This window comes from Periplaneta americana, chromosome 10 (assembly GCF_040183065.1).
Source record: "Periplaneta americana isolate PAMFEO1 chromosome 10, P.americana_PAMFEO1_priV1, whole genome shotgun sequence".
Classification (NCBI taxonomy): Eukaryota; Metazoa; Arthropoda; class Insecta; order Blattodea; family Blattidae; genus Periplaneta; species Periplaneta americana.
Genome location: NC_091126.1, coordinates 141,108,606 through 141,127,509, shown reverse-complemented (window position 1 = coordinate 141,127,509; position 18,904 = coordinate 141,108,606). Strand labels below are relative to the sequence as shown.

The 18,904-nt window shown below is 34.4% G+C and overlaps 1 protein-coding gene across 8 annotated transcripts in view; it reads left to right on the top strand.

The window, feature by feature from the left end:
- The window catches only part of FoxP (forkhead box P), a 965,968-nt gene that overhangs the window by 935,639 nt on the left and 11,425 nt on the right, over positions 1-18,904 (top strand). For 5 of the 8 annotated variants that reach the window (XM_069838171.1, XM_069838170.1, XM_069838166.1 and 2 more), the window contains 2 exons: positions 9,131-9,306; positions 16,842-16,917. In XM_069838171.1, the coding sequence (XP_069694272.1) occupies positions 9,131-9,306; positions 16,842-16,917 (252 nt within the window). Of the gene's footprint in view, positions 1-8,609; positions 8,735-9,130; positions 9,307-16,841; positions 16,918-18,904 lie in introns of all 8 variants that reach the window. The other 3 variants (XM_069838172.1, XM_069838168.1, XM_069838173.1) reach the window with 2 other exon arrangements.

Sequence of the window (18,904 nt, the reverse complement as noted above, 5' to 3'; positions counted from 1 at the left end):
AAAATTTCCAGATCCAAATTTGTGTGGCATTTGTCTTCCTTGTGTTTAAATTAGGTACATCTTAAATTATCTACAAATTCGATCTCATTATGACAATTTTTATACTTTTATATAGGCTGACCATATTTTGATTTCCCCAAACCGGGATACTGACTGTATATAAATATTTATCTTCCAAGGAATTTTCAATATTCACAGGTCCAGGTTGCTAAGCTTAACAAATTCTGTACAAGTCAATAACTGATAAGCTTAAGAAAAAATATTAATATTAACTTTTATGTTATTGATTGGCGTCAAAATAATTATACATTTAATCAGTCTCTTCTAAGGTTTATTGTTAACTTAAAAAATTGAAAGTATTGTATTAATTATATGTTTTTTCATGTTTCTTTTGTCTTTAGAATAATACACTGAAATTTTAAGAAGAGTTTTTACTCCCTATGAATATTAATGAAGGTTGAGAATTATTTTAAATTACATTCATAATATGTTACTGCACATTCTTCATTCCTTATTGACTTAATAGCTCTAGTATACAACTTGATTGAACCTTCTTTAACAGCTATGTGTTCTTTTTTATTTTGTCATAGAACTCTGTGCAGTTGAGCTCAATTTTAACTTTACAATGCAACAAGAAGTAGTAGCAATAATAATAATAATAATAATAATAATAATAATAATAATAATAATAATAATAATAATAATAATAATAATATCTGAAGCTTTTCCAATTTGCTGCGGGCTAAAGCAAGGAGATGCAGTATCACCTTTACTTTTTAACTTCGCTCTAGAATATGCCATTAGGAAAACTCTGGATAACAGAGAGGGTTTGGAATTGAACGAGTTACATCAGCTTGTCTATGTGGATGACGTGAATATGTTAGAAGAAAATCCACAAACAATTACGGAAAACACGGAAATTTTACTTGAAGCAAGTAGAGCGATAGGTTTGGAAGTAAATCCAGAAAAAACAAAGTTATGATTATGTCTCGCGATGAGAATATTGTACGAAATGGAAATATAAAAATTGGAAATTTATCTTTTGAAGAGGTGGAGAAGTTCAAATATCTTGGAGCAACAGTAACAAATATAAATGATACTCGGGAGGAAATTAAGCACAGAATAAATATGGGAAATGCCTGTTATTATTCGGTTGAGAAACTTTTATCATCCAGTCTGCTGTCGAAAAATCTGAAAGTTAGAACTTACAAAACAGTTATATTACCGGTTGTTCTGTATGGTTGTGAAACTTGGACTCTCACTTTGAGAGAGGAACATAGGTTAAGGGTGTTTGAGAATAAGGTTCTTAGGAAAGTATTTGGGGCTAAGAGGGATGAAGTTAAAGAAGAGTGGAGAAAGTTACACAATGCAGAACTGCACGCATTATATTCTTCACCTGACATAATTAGGAACACTAAATCCAGACATTTGGGATGGGTAGGGCATGTAACATGTATGGGCGAATCCAGAAATGCATATAGAGTGTTAGTTGGGAGGCCAGAGGGAAAAAGACCTTTAGGGAGGCCCAGACTTAGATGGGAGGATAATATTAAAATGAATTTGAGGGAAGTGGGATATGAGATGGAGACTGGATTAATCTTGCACAGGATAGGGACTGATGGCGGGATTATGTGAGTGTGGCAATGAACCCGCGAATTCCTTAAAAGCCGAAAGTATTAATAATAATAATAATAATAATAATAATAATAATAATAATTCCATTTCAGACGCCCATGATTAATTTCTTTATTATTTTTCCCCGTGACAATTCGCAAACTGGTCAGGACACCGGGACAAGACCTTGAAACCAGAACTGTACCAGTAACACAGGGATGTATGGTCAGCCTACTTTTATAATTCGAATCTTTGAATGTATCGGTGCCTTCAATATCTCTATTAGGAAGATAAATAATAAATTTGTAACTTATACTTACAGATGAATATTCTCTCGTTTTTGTGTTTATTTTGTCGGCCAGTAGCTCAGTTGATAGAGCAGCTGGCTCCGGACTGGAAAGTGCGGGGTTCGATCCCGGGTGATAACGGGATTATCTCATGACCAAACTTCCAGAACTGCCCCAAGGTTCACTCAGGCTCCTATCAAATTGAGTACTGAGTGTTCCCAGGGACTAAAAATCTGGTCGGAGTGTAGTGCCAAACACACCACCTCATTCTATTACTGAGGTCAAAGAATGCATGAAGCTCTACCTCCATGCCCCCATGTGCCTCATGGTTAGAGACATTCAAATTTCGCGACTCGTAAAAATCGTGAAAATTTAAAAACATTGCAAAAAGCTGGTAAACGTGTCTTTAGGTAATTTGTAACATATTTATGTGTATTTCGGCACATCAAGTACCCGCGAATTTTTTTAAAATTTTGCCTATATCAGCGAATTTCTACTTTTACTCGAGAAATTTAATAGCATCTAGCGAAAAATCGTAAATTAAAGCCCTTATTCCCTCCCAGCGCTTTCCCCCCCCCCACATTCAGCAATTTATTAACAAAGTACCAAAACAAATATGTTAGGGCTATAAACAAAGTATCACACCATTATGGATAAAGTGTCATGCTGACCCAAGCAAATTAGCGCTGACTATTCTCTTGGTGATGTAACATTGATATCCGTGAACACCCGAATGTGTGCGCTATTTTCATGGTGATGTAACGGAAATATTTACGAGAATATCCAAATGCACAAAGCTACATCTCGCCTCATGCGTTCATTATCTCCATATCTCCACGCACTCCAGTTTTGCTCCAACCGCATAAAGAGAAGGTTGATATAGTACGTTCATTTGGGAAACATTCATTTTGCCACTGAAACTCAGTTCAGATGAACAGATCAAACAATTCTCCCAAGATGGAATGAAGAGATCCGGAGATAATATAATGCTGTGCAGTTGGAACTATTTTCATCTTATAACTATGAAAGTAAACAGAGTTTGTTAATGTAGTAATGTTATGCTATATCTCAATTAAAATTAAATAGAGTTTGTCATTCTTATCAGTAAGAAGCTACTATTTTCTTCCCCTTGCATACTAATAAAACTGTAAACAGTACCTGTTACCTACTGAGTTATTTTAATTGAGGTATAGATGATCACAGAACTCAAGAATTTTCCTATTTCACCCAAGAATTTAATTATTTTACTAAAGAATTTTTACCTTTGTCACTCAAGAAATTTAGGCGATTTTATTCAAGAAATTTGAGGGTCCCTACTAATGGTATATATGGGAGTACTTTTACCTTTATGTTTACTTTCTAATAAAATGAAATTTTTATAATCAATCAGCATAATTGTAACGTAAACCCATAACCTCCAGAGAGTGTAAGCAAAGAATACCTACCATTCCTGAATAGAGAAAAAAACTAAGGTTCCTTTGCAGTGGAATATTGTTATCCAAAAATGCTCACGTATTTAGTGGATGCTGATTACTTTCATACATAGAAGTTGTTAATACAACAGGAATATAAAGCTTCAAATCTTGGCCTGTGGCCGAATTCATATAGGAACAAAATTTAAACAATGCATAAGATTACTTGTGACTATATTCTGGTATTATCTGTCGACTTCATTCTGATAATTACTTCCAATAGTAAAATTCCTCACTTACAAGTATTGTCCATCCTTAATAATGACAATTCTTCGTATTTTACCATAAACTAACATCCAAACATTATGCATGAATATGCATTTTTATTGAACTCTCTCCTCTGTGTCTCTCACAGATTGGGATCAATGCTATCGTGGACAATTCTTCACTTAGAAATTTATTTTAGATATGTAGGTCATAAACTGCAAAATTTTATGTATTTGTATATGTGAAAAAAATAAATTAATTAAAATAAGACAGTGTTCTGGAATATGATTCTAAAGTATTAGTATTAATGATTGATTAAATGGTAAACTTACTAGTGTTAAATTATATAATACATGTGGCTTACAGCTGTTTTGGTGCATCCTTCACACCATCATCAGAGCCTACTAGATCCCGGCGTCATCTCGACATCGCTGCCTGTTGTAGGGGTGCATTTGCGTGTTGAAAAGTGGAGTCGAATAGTGTGTGTGTTCAACACTTTTCAACACGCAAACCCACCCCTACAACAGGCAGCGATGTCGAGATGACGCCGGGATCTAGTAGGCTTTGATGATGGTGTAAAGGATGCACCGAAAGAGCTGTAAGTCACACGTGGTTATATAATTTAACACTAGTAAGTTTATCATTTAATCAATCATTTATATTTAAGTCTTAAAAGTAGTGTACGCAAAATTCAGGATGTATTAGTATTCTTATTTGATAGGTTTGTACACAATTTAAGTATCGGTATTTTGAAAACTGCAGAGAAATTAAAATTGAAGTGGTTCCTTTATATCAGTTAACATACAAATAATTATAAGGGAAAAATATAGCCATTGCTAGTACAGAGTGCATCAGAAATACGGCTGTACATTTGAGTGCATCGTGTGATAACAGTATTATTGTTATAGGAAATATGACATTACTGTTGGAAAGGAAATTCTTCAAATTAAACAATTCAGTTACATGAATACTAACCAAGTCACTTTATTGCCTCAAACTGTTCACCATTCACATCCAAGCATAATTCGCAATGTTTTGGGAAGTCATTCATTGATTTATGATACATTTCCATTAGAATTTCTTCCTCAATTGCTATTTTCAGCATGTCAACATCTTGCGGTTTCCGGGCCTAAACCTTCTCTTTCAAATAACCCCACAACCAACAGTCACAGGCTGTGAGATCAGGGGAACGGGCTGGCCATTCTGTCGGTCCTCGTCTTCCCATCCACCTGTTTTGCAAATCACGATTTAAAATTTCTGAATTTAAATACTATTATAGTCACAATCATGCCATGGTATGAAAGAAAAATTTCACAACCTCGAGCAGGAATCAAACCTGCGACTTCCTGTACTCCAGTCAGGAGCTCTACCACTGAGCTATCGAGTTCGTCTCACGCCAAAGGCTTGGAATTATCGTTTCATACTGGCGACTCTGTTATAGAGTACCGTCCATAGCGTCTGATACACATCAATGGACGTGTATACATCACCAAACATCGTAAGATGAAGATCAAAATTTCTCTCGCTGCAGTAACATAGTGAGAGAGCACACCATCCTGCTGAAATAAGCAGTGTTCGTATTCAGCACTTTGCATCACTGGCACTACATTTTCATTAAGGATATCACATTCGTGCTACTACGAGGCCTTCCAGCAGGTTTTCCTTTCTGGATGCTTCCTGTTGCCAGCAGTCGTTTTCTCTACTTACCCATAGTCGACAGTTGCAATACTATGTTAAAATCATGTCTCGTCAATCTTGTGGCCTCACAATCCTTCTTCTTCTTTTTCTTCTTCTTCTTCTTCTTCTTCTTCTTCTTCTTCTTCTTCTTCTTCTTCTTCTTCTATGGCGTCACAGTGCGGGATCGAATCTTAGCCTCCTTAATTGTCTGTCTCCATATAATCCTATCCTTTGCAGCTTATATCCACCATCTGGTTTTAAGGAATGTGTTGGCATCCTTTGCCACTGCATCAATCCAGTGAGCCCTGGGTCTTCCAATAGGCGGTATTCAGTTGTCTCCCATTCTAATTATGTGCCCTGCCCATTATAGTCTTTGTAGTTGGATGGTAATGGCAAAGTCTTGATCTTTATATAGACTGTATAATTCAATATTATATCGTATTCTCCAAATCCCATTGTCTTGGACTGGGCCATAAATTCTCTTTAAGATTTTTCTTTCGAAGGTGTTGATTATATTGGTGGCTCGTTTGTTTAGAGTCCAGGTTTCACTGCCATACGTTATTATTGGCTTAATCATAACTTTATATAATATGATTTTAGATTGTCGGTGCATATCCCTTGTCTTAAATATAGATGTCAGTGGAACATATGTTTTGCTGGCAGCATGTATCCTTTCCTTATGGTATTTCATTTATTTCTTCATTGTCTTCAGTTAACCAGCATCCTAAATAAATTGATTGGCTATTTCCAAATTTTGGGATCCAATTTCAAACTGTTCAGGTTTTCTAATTTTCCTTCAGGTAGTAATCATAACTTTTGTTTTATTTGTATTTACTTGCAATCTCTTCTGCTTCATTTTTTAATTCCTGGAAGGTTTCTTTAGCTCTTATATGGGATCATGCCATTATGTTGATATCATCTGCATATCCTACAATCTGGACCATTTTATGTTCCAGCATTGTATTTCTATCTGTGGTTAATTTCCTAATCACATATTTCAGCACTAGGTTAAACAGTGTTGGTGCCAGCCCATCTTCCTTTTTAACCCTAGTGTGGCATTGAAAGACTCTGTCATACCTGTATGTAGTCTAATTTTAGCTCTTGTTTCTATCATGGTTAAAGGTACAGGTATTTTAAAATATAGCATAATATCGAACATTTTATTTCTATTAATACAGTCGTATGCTTGTTTAAAGTCTGCAAAAATCACCTCACAATCATTACCATGCTGCAACTGTAATTTGCTGTTGCATGTTCAGCGCCATCTTGATTAATGCCGTAATCTCAGCATTGTTGTGGTGTGGTATTGTTGTTATTTGAAGAATTGCCTTTCCAACAGGAATGTCATATTTCCTATAACAATAATATTGTCATCGCACAATTCAGTCAAACATATAGCCATATTTCTGATGCACTCCATAGTTACTGCCTTTCATAATATTAGTTGAGATACCTGTATCTGTGCATCAAACATCAAGATGAAACTTAATTTGTGTTAAATGTCCTAATTTGCATTAGGCATTTATTTTACTATTTGTAAAGTCTTTCTTCTGTCCGAGGACTTAAATGGATCTGTAATACAGTCGACATGGTTATAGGGGAGAGTCGGGTAGTATCGGACATCGGGTAATATCAGACAGTGCGTTTCTTTCATCTACCACCATATGGTAGTACCTGAATGACATGGTTACGTTTCTCTATGCAACATCACAGAAACGTAACCATGTCAATCAGGTACTATCATCATGTGGTAGATGAAAGAAACTCACTGTCCGATATTACCCGATGTCCGTTACTACCCGACTCTTCCCTACTCGTCTGAGATGTAGTAACCAAGAAACTCGTCCATATTGCAAGTTATAGTGTTGAGGGCAGTAAATCGTAAAATATAACATTTTATAACATTTTAAAAATTTAAATTTTTTAATTATTTTTAAAAAATTATAATATACCTTATACAATGGACAGTACCATTTCGGCATTGGTTTAAGTGCATTCGTCAGCATCTGGTGCCGAAATGATAATGACCATTGTATAAAGTGTGTAACCTTTTTTTAGATAATTTTAATGCTGAAGTTTTTATAAAATTTTATATGTTAATAGCAAATATTAAGTGAACTGCAAAAAAGAATAAATAAATCGAAATTTCAGAATTCAGATTTAAAATACACTTTGAAACATTTCAAAATCAATTGGCCAATTTTTATTTATGTCATCTTCGGTCTATACATGTCACCAAGAAAAGTTACGAGAATTTGTTAGGATATCACTGCAGATTTATAAAAAGTTCAACATCACATCGCCTTCAAGCTCTTAATTATTACTTTTTTCTTGGATGTTACATTTGTTTTAATTTATAATTTCACTTGACTACAAGTAACATCTAAAATTTGAATATACAATTTTTTGTTCTTCACCATTGCCACCTCCACCACCACAGCCATGACCATCGACACTGTTATCGTCATTTTTTTATTTCAGTACCATCACCACCACAGTCGCGCCATTGTTACCGTTATTGTTATTTCCACCAATACACCCACCACACCCGCCCACCATAAATCGCAATTATAATTAAAATAGACTCAGTTATTTGACTAATAGAATTTCTTTCTTGTCAGTTTTATGCAGGATGATATTGATACAATTGATTGTTTAATTTTTCTGTGATGTTTCTGTTAATAGAACTTAAAATGATAATTTCATATAGACTAGTATTGTTCCAGGAAATTGTTGAAAGTCAACAAGATGCACACCAAATACTGAGAAAACTCATCTCTGCTTGCTATTGTCTGTCTGTAGCATAGAGCATTGCTTGAAATACGTATTACTGACATGTTGAATGCTAAGCACTCTCTTTTATTCACGGAAAGGTTCTAACCATTATCTACTGTGGACTGATGTAGAGCTGTAGAAGTTGAGGATAATCTATATGTTATAGTTGCTCTAGAATTAAGGTACCGGAGTTTTCTATAGTCAGCATGGCTCTTCACTTGTAGTTACGTTATTTTACTGAATTGCATTTAAAAAAAAAAGAATTTTTTAGAGTGATCGTATTTGCTTAAGCTTGCATGAATTTTTGAAGTTTTATTTTTAATTTTCTTACCACCATAAGGAAAGGAAGGACGCCATCATGGAGGAGAATTCAATGCATGAGAGGTTATAGAACGCTCTTTTGTCTTGGCTTCTTTTACATCAGATAGTATAGTTAGATTCCAGTACTAGAAACAAGTTGTAGCGCAGCACTCGTTTGCCAACTTGTGTTGACAAAGCTTTAGTTTCTCTCCTTTTTGTATTCTGCCCCGTTTTTTTGGTTTGCGTTGCTTACTTGTATGTGTATTATTTTGTATAGAATGCAGTGCGACACAACCTGTCTCTCCACAAATGTTTCATGAGGGTGGAGAACGTGAAAGGTGCCGTGTGGACGGTGGACGAAGTGGAATTTTACAAGCGCCGGCCCCAGCGGTGCACCACTGGGTATGTCACATCGCAGCCGAGCCGCACACGCAAGTTGGTCTCGGACTCCTCTAGTCTCTAGCTCCTTCTAGCAAACATTTGGATTTGAATTTTTTTTCCCACTTTTTCCATTCTCATCTTATTCCATTTACATGTTTTTTCATATGTGTTTTTTCCACTATTCTGTCTCGCTTGTGTCTGTGTGTGCGTAACCGGCATGAAGACGCTTTCCAACGACTAACAGCTTAGCACAGGGACAAGAAGGGTGGACGGTACAGGCGACGGAAGGTATTTCAAATCGAACATGTCTTGCTGAGAAGGTAGCTAGAAGTGAGACTTACCATTTTCTCTACTTTTTTTTCTCTTAAACTTTGTCTTTTACTCTCTTTTCTCTTTCTTGGTGGTCTGTGTATACAGAACGCGATCCGCACCAATCTGTCACTGCACAAGTGTTTTGTGCGCTATGAAGACGACTTTGGCTCCTTCTGGATGGTGGATGATGCAGAGTTTGTCAAGCGACGCCATCTTTCTCGTGGTCGTCCCCGGAAATATGACCCCACCCCATCACCCACTCCACCCCACCTCTCCGCACAGTAAGCACTGACTTTTTGGAAACTTTGCTGCTGCCGCTGCTGCCGTGCTGACGCTGCTACAGCTCGTTGCTTTAGTGTTGATGTTTGTGCCATGCCAGCTTCCGAGGGACAGGAGTGCCGGCAGCACGGAGCGATTGAGTGCGTGCACTGCTGTCCCTCGCTGCATACACGCCTACACATCACACAACACGACCTCACTGCTCCTTGAGTCTCTGTCATCTGCTTTGGCTGTGCACTCTCAGACTGGGGCATTGGGATCTACGTAGTAGTAGGGTGCAGTGTACATTCGCACACGTTGAAACTGATCTGTATATTCTAGATTTACATGTTTGATGTTGGTGTCTGTGTTGTGTAGTAGTGCATGGCTGTTTGGACTCACACTGCAGGCGTGTATTTCGTGGGATTAGAGATGAAGAAGTTTAGTGAATGTTGACAAAACTGTCTTCAGACACAGTGGCTTCATATCTAGTGTCATGAATTGTCACGAAACCCACCATCTTCGTTATACAATGCAGACACATCAAAACCAGGTCACACTTCATAGGAAGGTGGGAAGTTCGTATTGTATTGTATTTATTAACGTTCCATGGTATTCGTACATTGCTTCACAGCTAGAATACGGAACAAGTCAAAAAACTTAATACTATTATAAAGTCTTAATTTATAGTCGCAGTCTAGTTGAATTATATACAGAAGAGGTTTACAATACAGTCTACTAGTACAACACAAAGTTTTAGTATAAATTTTATGACGTGTTGTTGAATGTCATGAACTCACCTACAGAATAGAAGGCGTAAGAAATTAGGTACTTTTTAAATTTTTCCATAAATAATCTTATGTTTTGAGTTTGATTTTTTTATATCTATAGGGAGGCTATTAAAAATTTTAGTGCCATATAACACACTCTGTTTTGATAGCATGATAGACTTGTCGATGGAATATGAAAGTCATTTTTGATGCGTATTTATGCTATGAACTGTTCAATTAGTTACAAAGTTTTCACGATTACAAACGAGGAAGATTATTAATAAAAAAATATACTGACAAGCCTGGGTATTATTTGTAGTTTTTTTAAATAGTCCTACACGAATCCCTAGATAATATACTGTTACTATCTGTGAAATTTCTCCAGAATATTATTCCAAAACTCAATACCGATTGGAAGTATGCAAAGTGCCGGTATATTGTTTTTAAAGTATTGATATTTACTATCTTTTGCATAGATCTAATAGCAAAACATGCTGAATTTAATTCGGGGGTAATTTCTTTAATATGATTTTTAATCCAAGAAATTTGGTTAACGTTGTTTCTATTAGGGATCTATTGTTAATTATTACGCTTGAAATTTGCGAAGTTGAATTTGGACAGGATCTAATTGAATTATGTTAGTTATGTTACAATTTAATACTAATTTATTGACTGAGAACCAGTCACATATTTTGAGGAAAATTTTCTCTGTTGAAGATTGGAATGTGTTGGAGTTATTGTCTGTAATTACTCTACTGTCATCAAAGTCCTAAATAGTTACGTCACATCATTGTAGGCTTGCCAGGATTTAAAAATGAAAATAAGGGAGATTTTGGAAATAATTGCAAAATAGTCCCATCACGGCATTATCAATATATTTTAATTGTAGGAGGATATACAAAAAAAGTAATTTAAAATAAACCTCATAGCACTGTTAATACTTACCACTTGCTTTGTATTCATTCAGAAACTTATATAAATATTAAAAAACACTTTACATAACAGGTTGAGTATTCATAAGAATTTGTCATTGTAGATTGTACTTAAAACTGTTGAGAATAATCCTCATAGCATCATAGCTTTATTCATATTTACCGTTTGCTTTGCATACATTAAAAAATTTTACATCATCTTTTACATGTTTGAAAAACTCTCTACAAGATAAATTGAAATTTATGACAATTTGTAATAAATTACAGCTTTACTAAGTTCAGCAGAATTTCTGTTTCTTACATCAGTCCACTCAACATTGAAAACACTCTTTCATTATGTACATTTGATCTTAGAACGCTCATTACAAAACACAACACTTTTTTTTTAATTTGGCACATTAATTCCTTTGTTCCTACATTAAAAAAACGGCCACCCACTTCTGGAAAATATTACCAGCAAGATTAACTTTACAGTTCTACATATCTCTGATGCTATAGAATTCATCATACATTTCGTCTTCATTTAAATAAAAATAAACATGATGAAATACGTGATACAGGAGACTAGAAAAAATGTGGGTAAAATATGGGATAACTGGCAGCCCTACATCATTGGCATCTCATAAAGTTTTGGGCCAGAATTTTCAAATTTTACACATTAATATTCGAAATTCATATATATATTTTGTGACAATATTAAAATAATTGTTTAATTTTCTCACTGAAGTATTGTAATCATTAATAGATCCAGTTTCGTATATACAGAACTTGAGCTTTCAGTTCATAGGATCTGAAATATTAAATATATTTCTAACTGATGATTACATTCATTGAAGATTATAATCTGTATGTAACTAATATGTCCTAATCGGTTGCACTAATGTATGTACAGGAATATCGCTATTTCGAATGAGATTTAGACAATTACAGAAGAGAAAAGAAATAACCTATAAATTTCCCATTAGTTGGAGACTTATTTTCATCAGCCACTAGACAAAACATATATTTTATGTGAACTAACACTTCCATTTAGAACACTTCAAAAGTGGGGAAAGGAACTTGTAAGGTGTTAAATTATAGCTAATTGGATAGATGTAATAGGAAACCACTTATGCAGCTTATACACCTTTCTGACAGTCACGCCTAGATTGCAGTGTGATACATATTCTAGCCTTGACAATATGCAGAATTCTGCAGTTTTATTCAACGACATACATTTTGCTTTTAGATTAATTGTATGTAAGGTACAGAGATTTCTCATTGCATTTTCTTCACGCCAAATTTTTATAAGCAATTAAAGCCTTTAAATCAGTTTGACGTATACAAATTAAACTTGCAATAACACGAACTAATCTAAGTAATATAAATTCGAATATATTTATGACGATGGGATGATGGTAGGGGGAGAAATGAAAAAATGGTGGAATTAAAATGGCAGAGGATAACAAAACATATTCCTCAGTCACTACAGACGTAATAGGACATACTGTAATTCTGAGGATCAAGGGTTGCTTGTTGTATGTGTTGAAGACCATCAAAGGTCTCCACAGTCATGGTAAAATGTGTTACCGATCTATTTCTCATCATCTGTCCCTCCATTCATACAACAAATTTCAAATTCAGTTCACATTGAGTTGAGTTTATGAAATTTTTGAGTGCTCCAACATATGTTAACCATATCCAACATTCTCAGTTTTGATTAATACTTTTAAAATAATGGAACAATCTATTAATCCTAGATTTTGAACTACGTGTTAAAATGTATTGACTTGCAGTTGATCATTTAGACTTTAACATTAGTTCTAAGATTGAGTTGACATTAAAACAAATAAACTTTCCTTACATGCAGTAATGTTGGGTAATTTTATACATAAACACCTCTCGAAATTAAAATTTTCAAACACAAGAGATAAGTGTGTTTGCAAACAAAACATGGGAACCATATTAAGCTATTCATGCAGTGTTAGTCGTATGGCTGGAGCATACATTTTCCACGTCAGAGATCTGGGTTCAATTCTCAGCTGGTCCAGTGGAATTTGTGGTGGACACAGATGGTTTTTAGGCAAGTTTTCACTGTCAGTATTCCACATTTCTTCATTAATAATAATAATAATAATAATAATAATAATAATAATAATAATAATAATAATAATAATAATAATCGTGCTGTAGTGTTTTACCATTAAAACCTGAAATCCGTCAAAACCAGTTTCAACTAGTAAAAACTAGTTTAAACAAATGTAGATAGATACCGGTAGCGAATTTTCCTAAGATCTAGCTAGAATCAGTGACAGGTTAGGTTTAGTTTGTTTAGGCTTTTGGTAGGTCTTGCATATAAGCTTTTTGTTCATGCTTTTGTTTGTTTAAACTAGTTTTTACTAGTTGAAACGGGTTTTGACGGTAATATATCTACCTCTCATGATATATCACAGTCAGTGTTTATGATGACAAACTGATGTACAGTTGGAGCACATTACACCTAGAGTCAGTAATGAGCAACCTGAGAATTTGCCTTAGGAGTGGAAAATTAAGTTACTCAATTCTGAACGTGCAAAGTTACGATATATTTACTTAAGGTATGACTTGACACTTAAGAATAACCCTTAGAAGTTATTGTTTTCTAATGGCAGACTGCTGGATTTTGGGCCATCAGTCTTCTGGCTTCCCAATGTAACTTGGTCAAATTTTCTGGAGGCTGCAGATAGATACGTTTTCTACATTATATTGACATATTTTCGAAAAGCAAGAATTTTCCAGTCACTGTTGCTCATTTAGCACCAACTTGGGGACACGTATAGCATTAGATATGCTGTGCACGCGAGCAACTTTGTTCCCTGACTCGTAGAAGTATCAACTGTATAATTTTTTTTTAAATTTGACCACACAGAACATTCATAAAAATTAAGCTAACCACAGTTAAATTAATCAGTTCTGTTAACACTATCCTGTAACAATAAAAATCATTGTTAGTGTAGTAATTCTTTTCAATTGCTCTAATTTCTGTTGCAACCATGATAGATTCATGATTATTTTTGTAAATTGCTGGACTTCAGTTACTGCAGAATAGAGATGGGTAAAAATAGCTGGAACAATTTTTTTGAAACAAAACAGTTTCGTGAAATAACCTGTCCCAACTGTTCCAAAGAGTGTTACACTGCTCCAGTGATCACTTCAATTTTCCACATGGTTCCAAGAGATAAACAGTTCAATTTCTAAGCAGTTTCCCTCCTCTTTGCTGTCTGCAAAGGCCACGTGTAGCGCTATCATTGACCTCCAATCGAAAGTAAATATAATATAGATTTCCACACGGCCTTCGTGCAACAGTATGTAGTTCTGCGCAATTTATTTATACTAATCAAATTCCCTAATAAATCCGATATTAATAATTATTAGCTGCCCATTGATGGAGAATATGTTTATGGTGCCGTGACATGGTGTTAATTAATATATCACAAAAAATATTATCGGATAATGTCTTAACGTTATTAAACTCTCCTAGGGTTATTATGCGTTAGTTTTTTACTAAAATCGATTCATTTTTAATTGTAGTTATTTACTGTACTTTTTAACAGTAACCTACGAAAAATGTCTTTCGTCGTCATAATACACTGAACAGCTGATCTAAGACGATTCAAGGGCTTTGAAACATGTTCCTGAAACAGATGAGAAGCTGAAACAGTTGGCATACTTGGAACAGTTGACACCGATGTTGTAAACATAATTTTTATGAAAATGTTTCTTTGAAACCGTTATTTTGGAACAGTTACAGTCGAAATTGTTTTTAAAAAGAATAGTTTATCCCATCTCTACTGCAGAACCTGTAGTAAAATATCTTATAGGACTGTTTCAAGTGTAAAAAATTACTATATTAATACATATTGCTAAAAAAAAAGTTGTGCATTTTATTATTAATACTCACTTATTAATTTTATAGAAAGTTAAGATTATGTTACGACAATTTCAAGCTCTAGTCTGATACCGGTAAATAATATTGAATTAAAAAAAATAATCACGACAGTAAGTTAAATAGACCTAGAGCTATCCTGTTTAAATTTAGCAATGTGTCGTAAAATCAGTACTTGAGGAAATAAGGGATGAAGTTTGAGATATCCGTGCTCTTTAAATTTGCAGTATTGCAATAAATGGTAATATCTCGAAAATAGTTCATCAGATTAACATAAAAAAATACCATCTTAAACCTAAAGAATTAGAGTAAAATATGACATAAAATCTAAAATTGATCTTTCTGTACCGGTATCATTTCAAGTATCGAGTCATACCTTAATGTGTTAATTTTCCTTAATAATATATTCGAATGGTGTAGAAAGTAAATACATTATTGCTGAATTTTTTTTGAGGCAGTGTTAATTGTATTTCTGATAAAAACGTTAAAAGTTTGTGCAGAAATAAATATAGTCCTCACATTTTGCTATCGACAGATTGCCATTGGTTCTTTTCAGACGTACCTAATCAGATAATAACGATTGTTATAATGCTCATTACTGCATAAAATCGAGCCAGTGTTTGTCATTTGACAATAATTAAATATTCTTGTAACTTACACAAAAGGACTTAGAATATTCATTTCGCCCTGATTCGAGTACAAAATCTATGCAATGAAAATCTACATTTTGACCTATTCGGGAATTGCACATCACCTGCTGGGTAGTGACGTCAGAAAGGTAGCATTGTAAGCAGAAGTTAATGTTTGATGCTTTGAGATGCTTTGCATTGTAGTTGCTATTGTAATGTGTGGAGTGTGTGAGTGAGCTAATCCCGAGAAGTGTGGGTGAACATCCGTGTAGCTACTGAGTACAGATCAGTTAGAGCACTGCACCAGTACCAGTAGTGTTTCTTCTTCCTTTAGTGTCACGACCCTATGACTATCCCCTTTCCAGAGGTCAGCATGGATGCAATTGTTAATGGAACCCGTCTACAGTCTTCCCCCACAATACATATTCTCTAGCAGTCGAGCTGATGGCTTTTGTGTGTGCCCATGCAGATGTTGTAAAGAGATAGTCAGATAGTCCAATTCGTTAGAAAATAACCGTTCGGCGTGTCCATGGGGAATACCAGGTACCACAGCAGTTAGGTACAGTCATCTCAAAAAAGGTACATTCTGTCTTTCTCTTATTACACACGTTTTCCTCTTTTCTCTTTTTACTATGTGTTTTTCTATCTCTCTTATATTTATTGTACTATTTGTATTTTATTATCTTAATGTATTTTATACACTATCTTTATATATTCTTATTACATTTTTATCTACTTTTACTATTTAATATATTTTTCAATGTTTTCCAAGTGATCGGAACACTTTTTTTCTTCTCTAAATGTTTTTAACTTATTAAATCCACTGGTAAAGAACGAAAGTAGATCCCAGGATGGAACCACTTATCTCATCAGAACACAGGTACCGAGATCACTTGGAGCATTGAATAATTCTTGTTTCAAATCTTTAAATCCTTCTCCTAGTCCAGTTGTTTCCTGAAATTCTAAGAACATTCATATAATCCAATTAAAGTGTGCATTAAACATACCCTCAGTGAGAGGTGTTAATGCCACCCGATTTGAAACAAGCTCTTTTATCTTTTCTACTTTTTATATCTTGCTCATGTAATATCTGCAGTTTGAAGGAAGGCCCAGTTGGGTGGTGAGTTTTTAAATATTTTCAATACTTTTTTCTCTTTTTCTATTCAATTTTTCTCAATATCTAGATGTTTTTTATACGCTTTTTCTCTTTTACTATATTTCTATAATATAATTCATTACCTTTCAGGAAACTACTCAATGAAGTTTATGTGATAGGTTAAGCTTTTGAATGTTGTTAATAATATATGCTCTTTGAATTACTAGGGGAGTCCAGTCTAAAAGCCCCACCTTGACACACAGCCCCACATTGTATGGAGATGCATTGAATGCCAGCTTACAGGTAAGACATAAAGATTGTTTACACCTTAGTAAATGTATGAGATTTCTGTTGGTGAAAACACAGAAGACATTCTTTTATTGTCCGATGAACCGAACTGAATTATTTTCGACATTTTCAAGAAAAAGTACTAACATACTTGGGCCCCTAATTATGTTTCATTTCTATGTAATACAGAATAAAAATAAATTAAATTTGTTGTTTAAAATTTTATATTAAAACAGAACTTTACTGTTTACAATAAATGTCGTTAATAAAATTGTCCATGTTGAATCTTTCGTACACTACGGTACTTTTAACACTTGAATATAAATAATTGATTAAATTGCAATCTTACTCGTGTTAATTACATAAGCATGTGCGGCTTACAGCTGTTTCGGTGCTACTTTACACTATCCTCAGAGCCTTCTGTGTCTCGGCGCCATCTCAACTTCGCTGCCTTTGTGTGGGTGCGTTTGTGTGATGAAGAGTTGTGTCAAATAGTGTGTGTGTTCTGAAATTGTTCTGTGTGTTGAGAATTTTATTAGGGTGTGTTTTAGTGTGTCTGTATATTTCATATTGTTCTAGTATGTTGAGTTTTTGGTTTTTGGGTTGTATGTGTAGGATTTCCATGTCTGTATTTATGTTACTGTATGTGTGGTTAGCATTAGTTATGTGTTCGGCATATAACCAGAGGACACAATACATCTACATGTGCCGAACACATAACTAATGATAACCACACATACAATAACATAAATACAGACATGGAAATCCTACACATACTACAACCCAAAAACTAAAAACTCAACACACTAGAACAATATGAAATATACAGACACACTAAAACACACCCTAATAAAATTCTCAACACACAGATCAATTTCAGAACACACACATTATTTGACACAACTATTCATCACACGAACGCACCCACACAACAGGCAGCGAAGTTGAGATGGCGCCGAGACACAGAAGGCTCTGAGGATGGTGTCAAGTAGCACCGAAACAGCTGTAAGTCGCACATGCTTACGTAATTAACACAAGTAAGAGCGCCATTTAATCAGTTATTAATAAAATTGTGTTGATTGTAATCGTGAAGGCAGACTTGCTTAAATTTAGTATATAGTATGTAGGTACTCGCAACAGGCTTTTATTAAGTTCAGAATGTTGGAAAATACTGCTCAGGAGTGATAACTGTATAGGATGTAAAAGACAAAAATATTGGTAACTTACATTAGGTAACAACTCTGTTGATTTACTTCGCAAAAAATAACCTTGTTCTCTAATTAGAGAATTCATGAAAGAGAAAACCAGTAGCCAGGTTTTTAATATCTTTCACGAAATTACCAATGGGGATTTTTGGTTATCGATTACGAATTATTTCTTTGTTATTTGTTTCGACCATTTCAGCATAGATTAATTTCCCCAGTTGAACTTTATTGTATGTATTTTATCCTTGTAAGAAGCTGTTAAAAAGCACCACCACCTCCTAATATAGGACGAAGAAGTAGAAATTAATCTACTGATAGAGAAATGCAATACCATTATGCTTTCAGGTACTTGTCTTGGTATGAAAAGTTCAAATTGTGGCGTAAGTTTTGAAGAAAATGAAGGGTCTAGTAATATTTGTTTATGGTTGCTGGTCTATGAATTTGTTATTACTTAGAGTAAAAGTTCTCAATTCCCTTGAATGTAAGGTTTTAACTTAATCCATCTATCGAACATAAAACTAATACCTGTTATTTTCTACAGTCATTTTAATTGAACAGCAGTAGGAGTATATTTAATGCATACTTTTCTGCTTTCATTACTTGATAACCCAAAGATAAATATAAACGTGTGTAGTGAACATACACCTACGAGAAATACTGGGAGCTAATCAAATTTTTGTTTATCACATCAGTTTTATTTCATGGCCCAGAAAATAGTTGATCCGTAAAAGTTGTTGCAGTCTTCATTTTCACAGAGATGGAAAATATAATAGCAATAAAATTATTCTATATGGGAA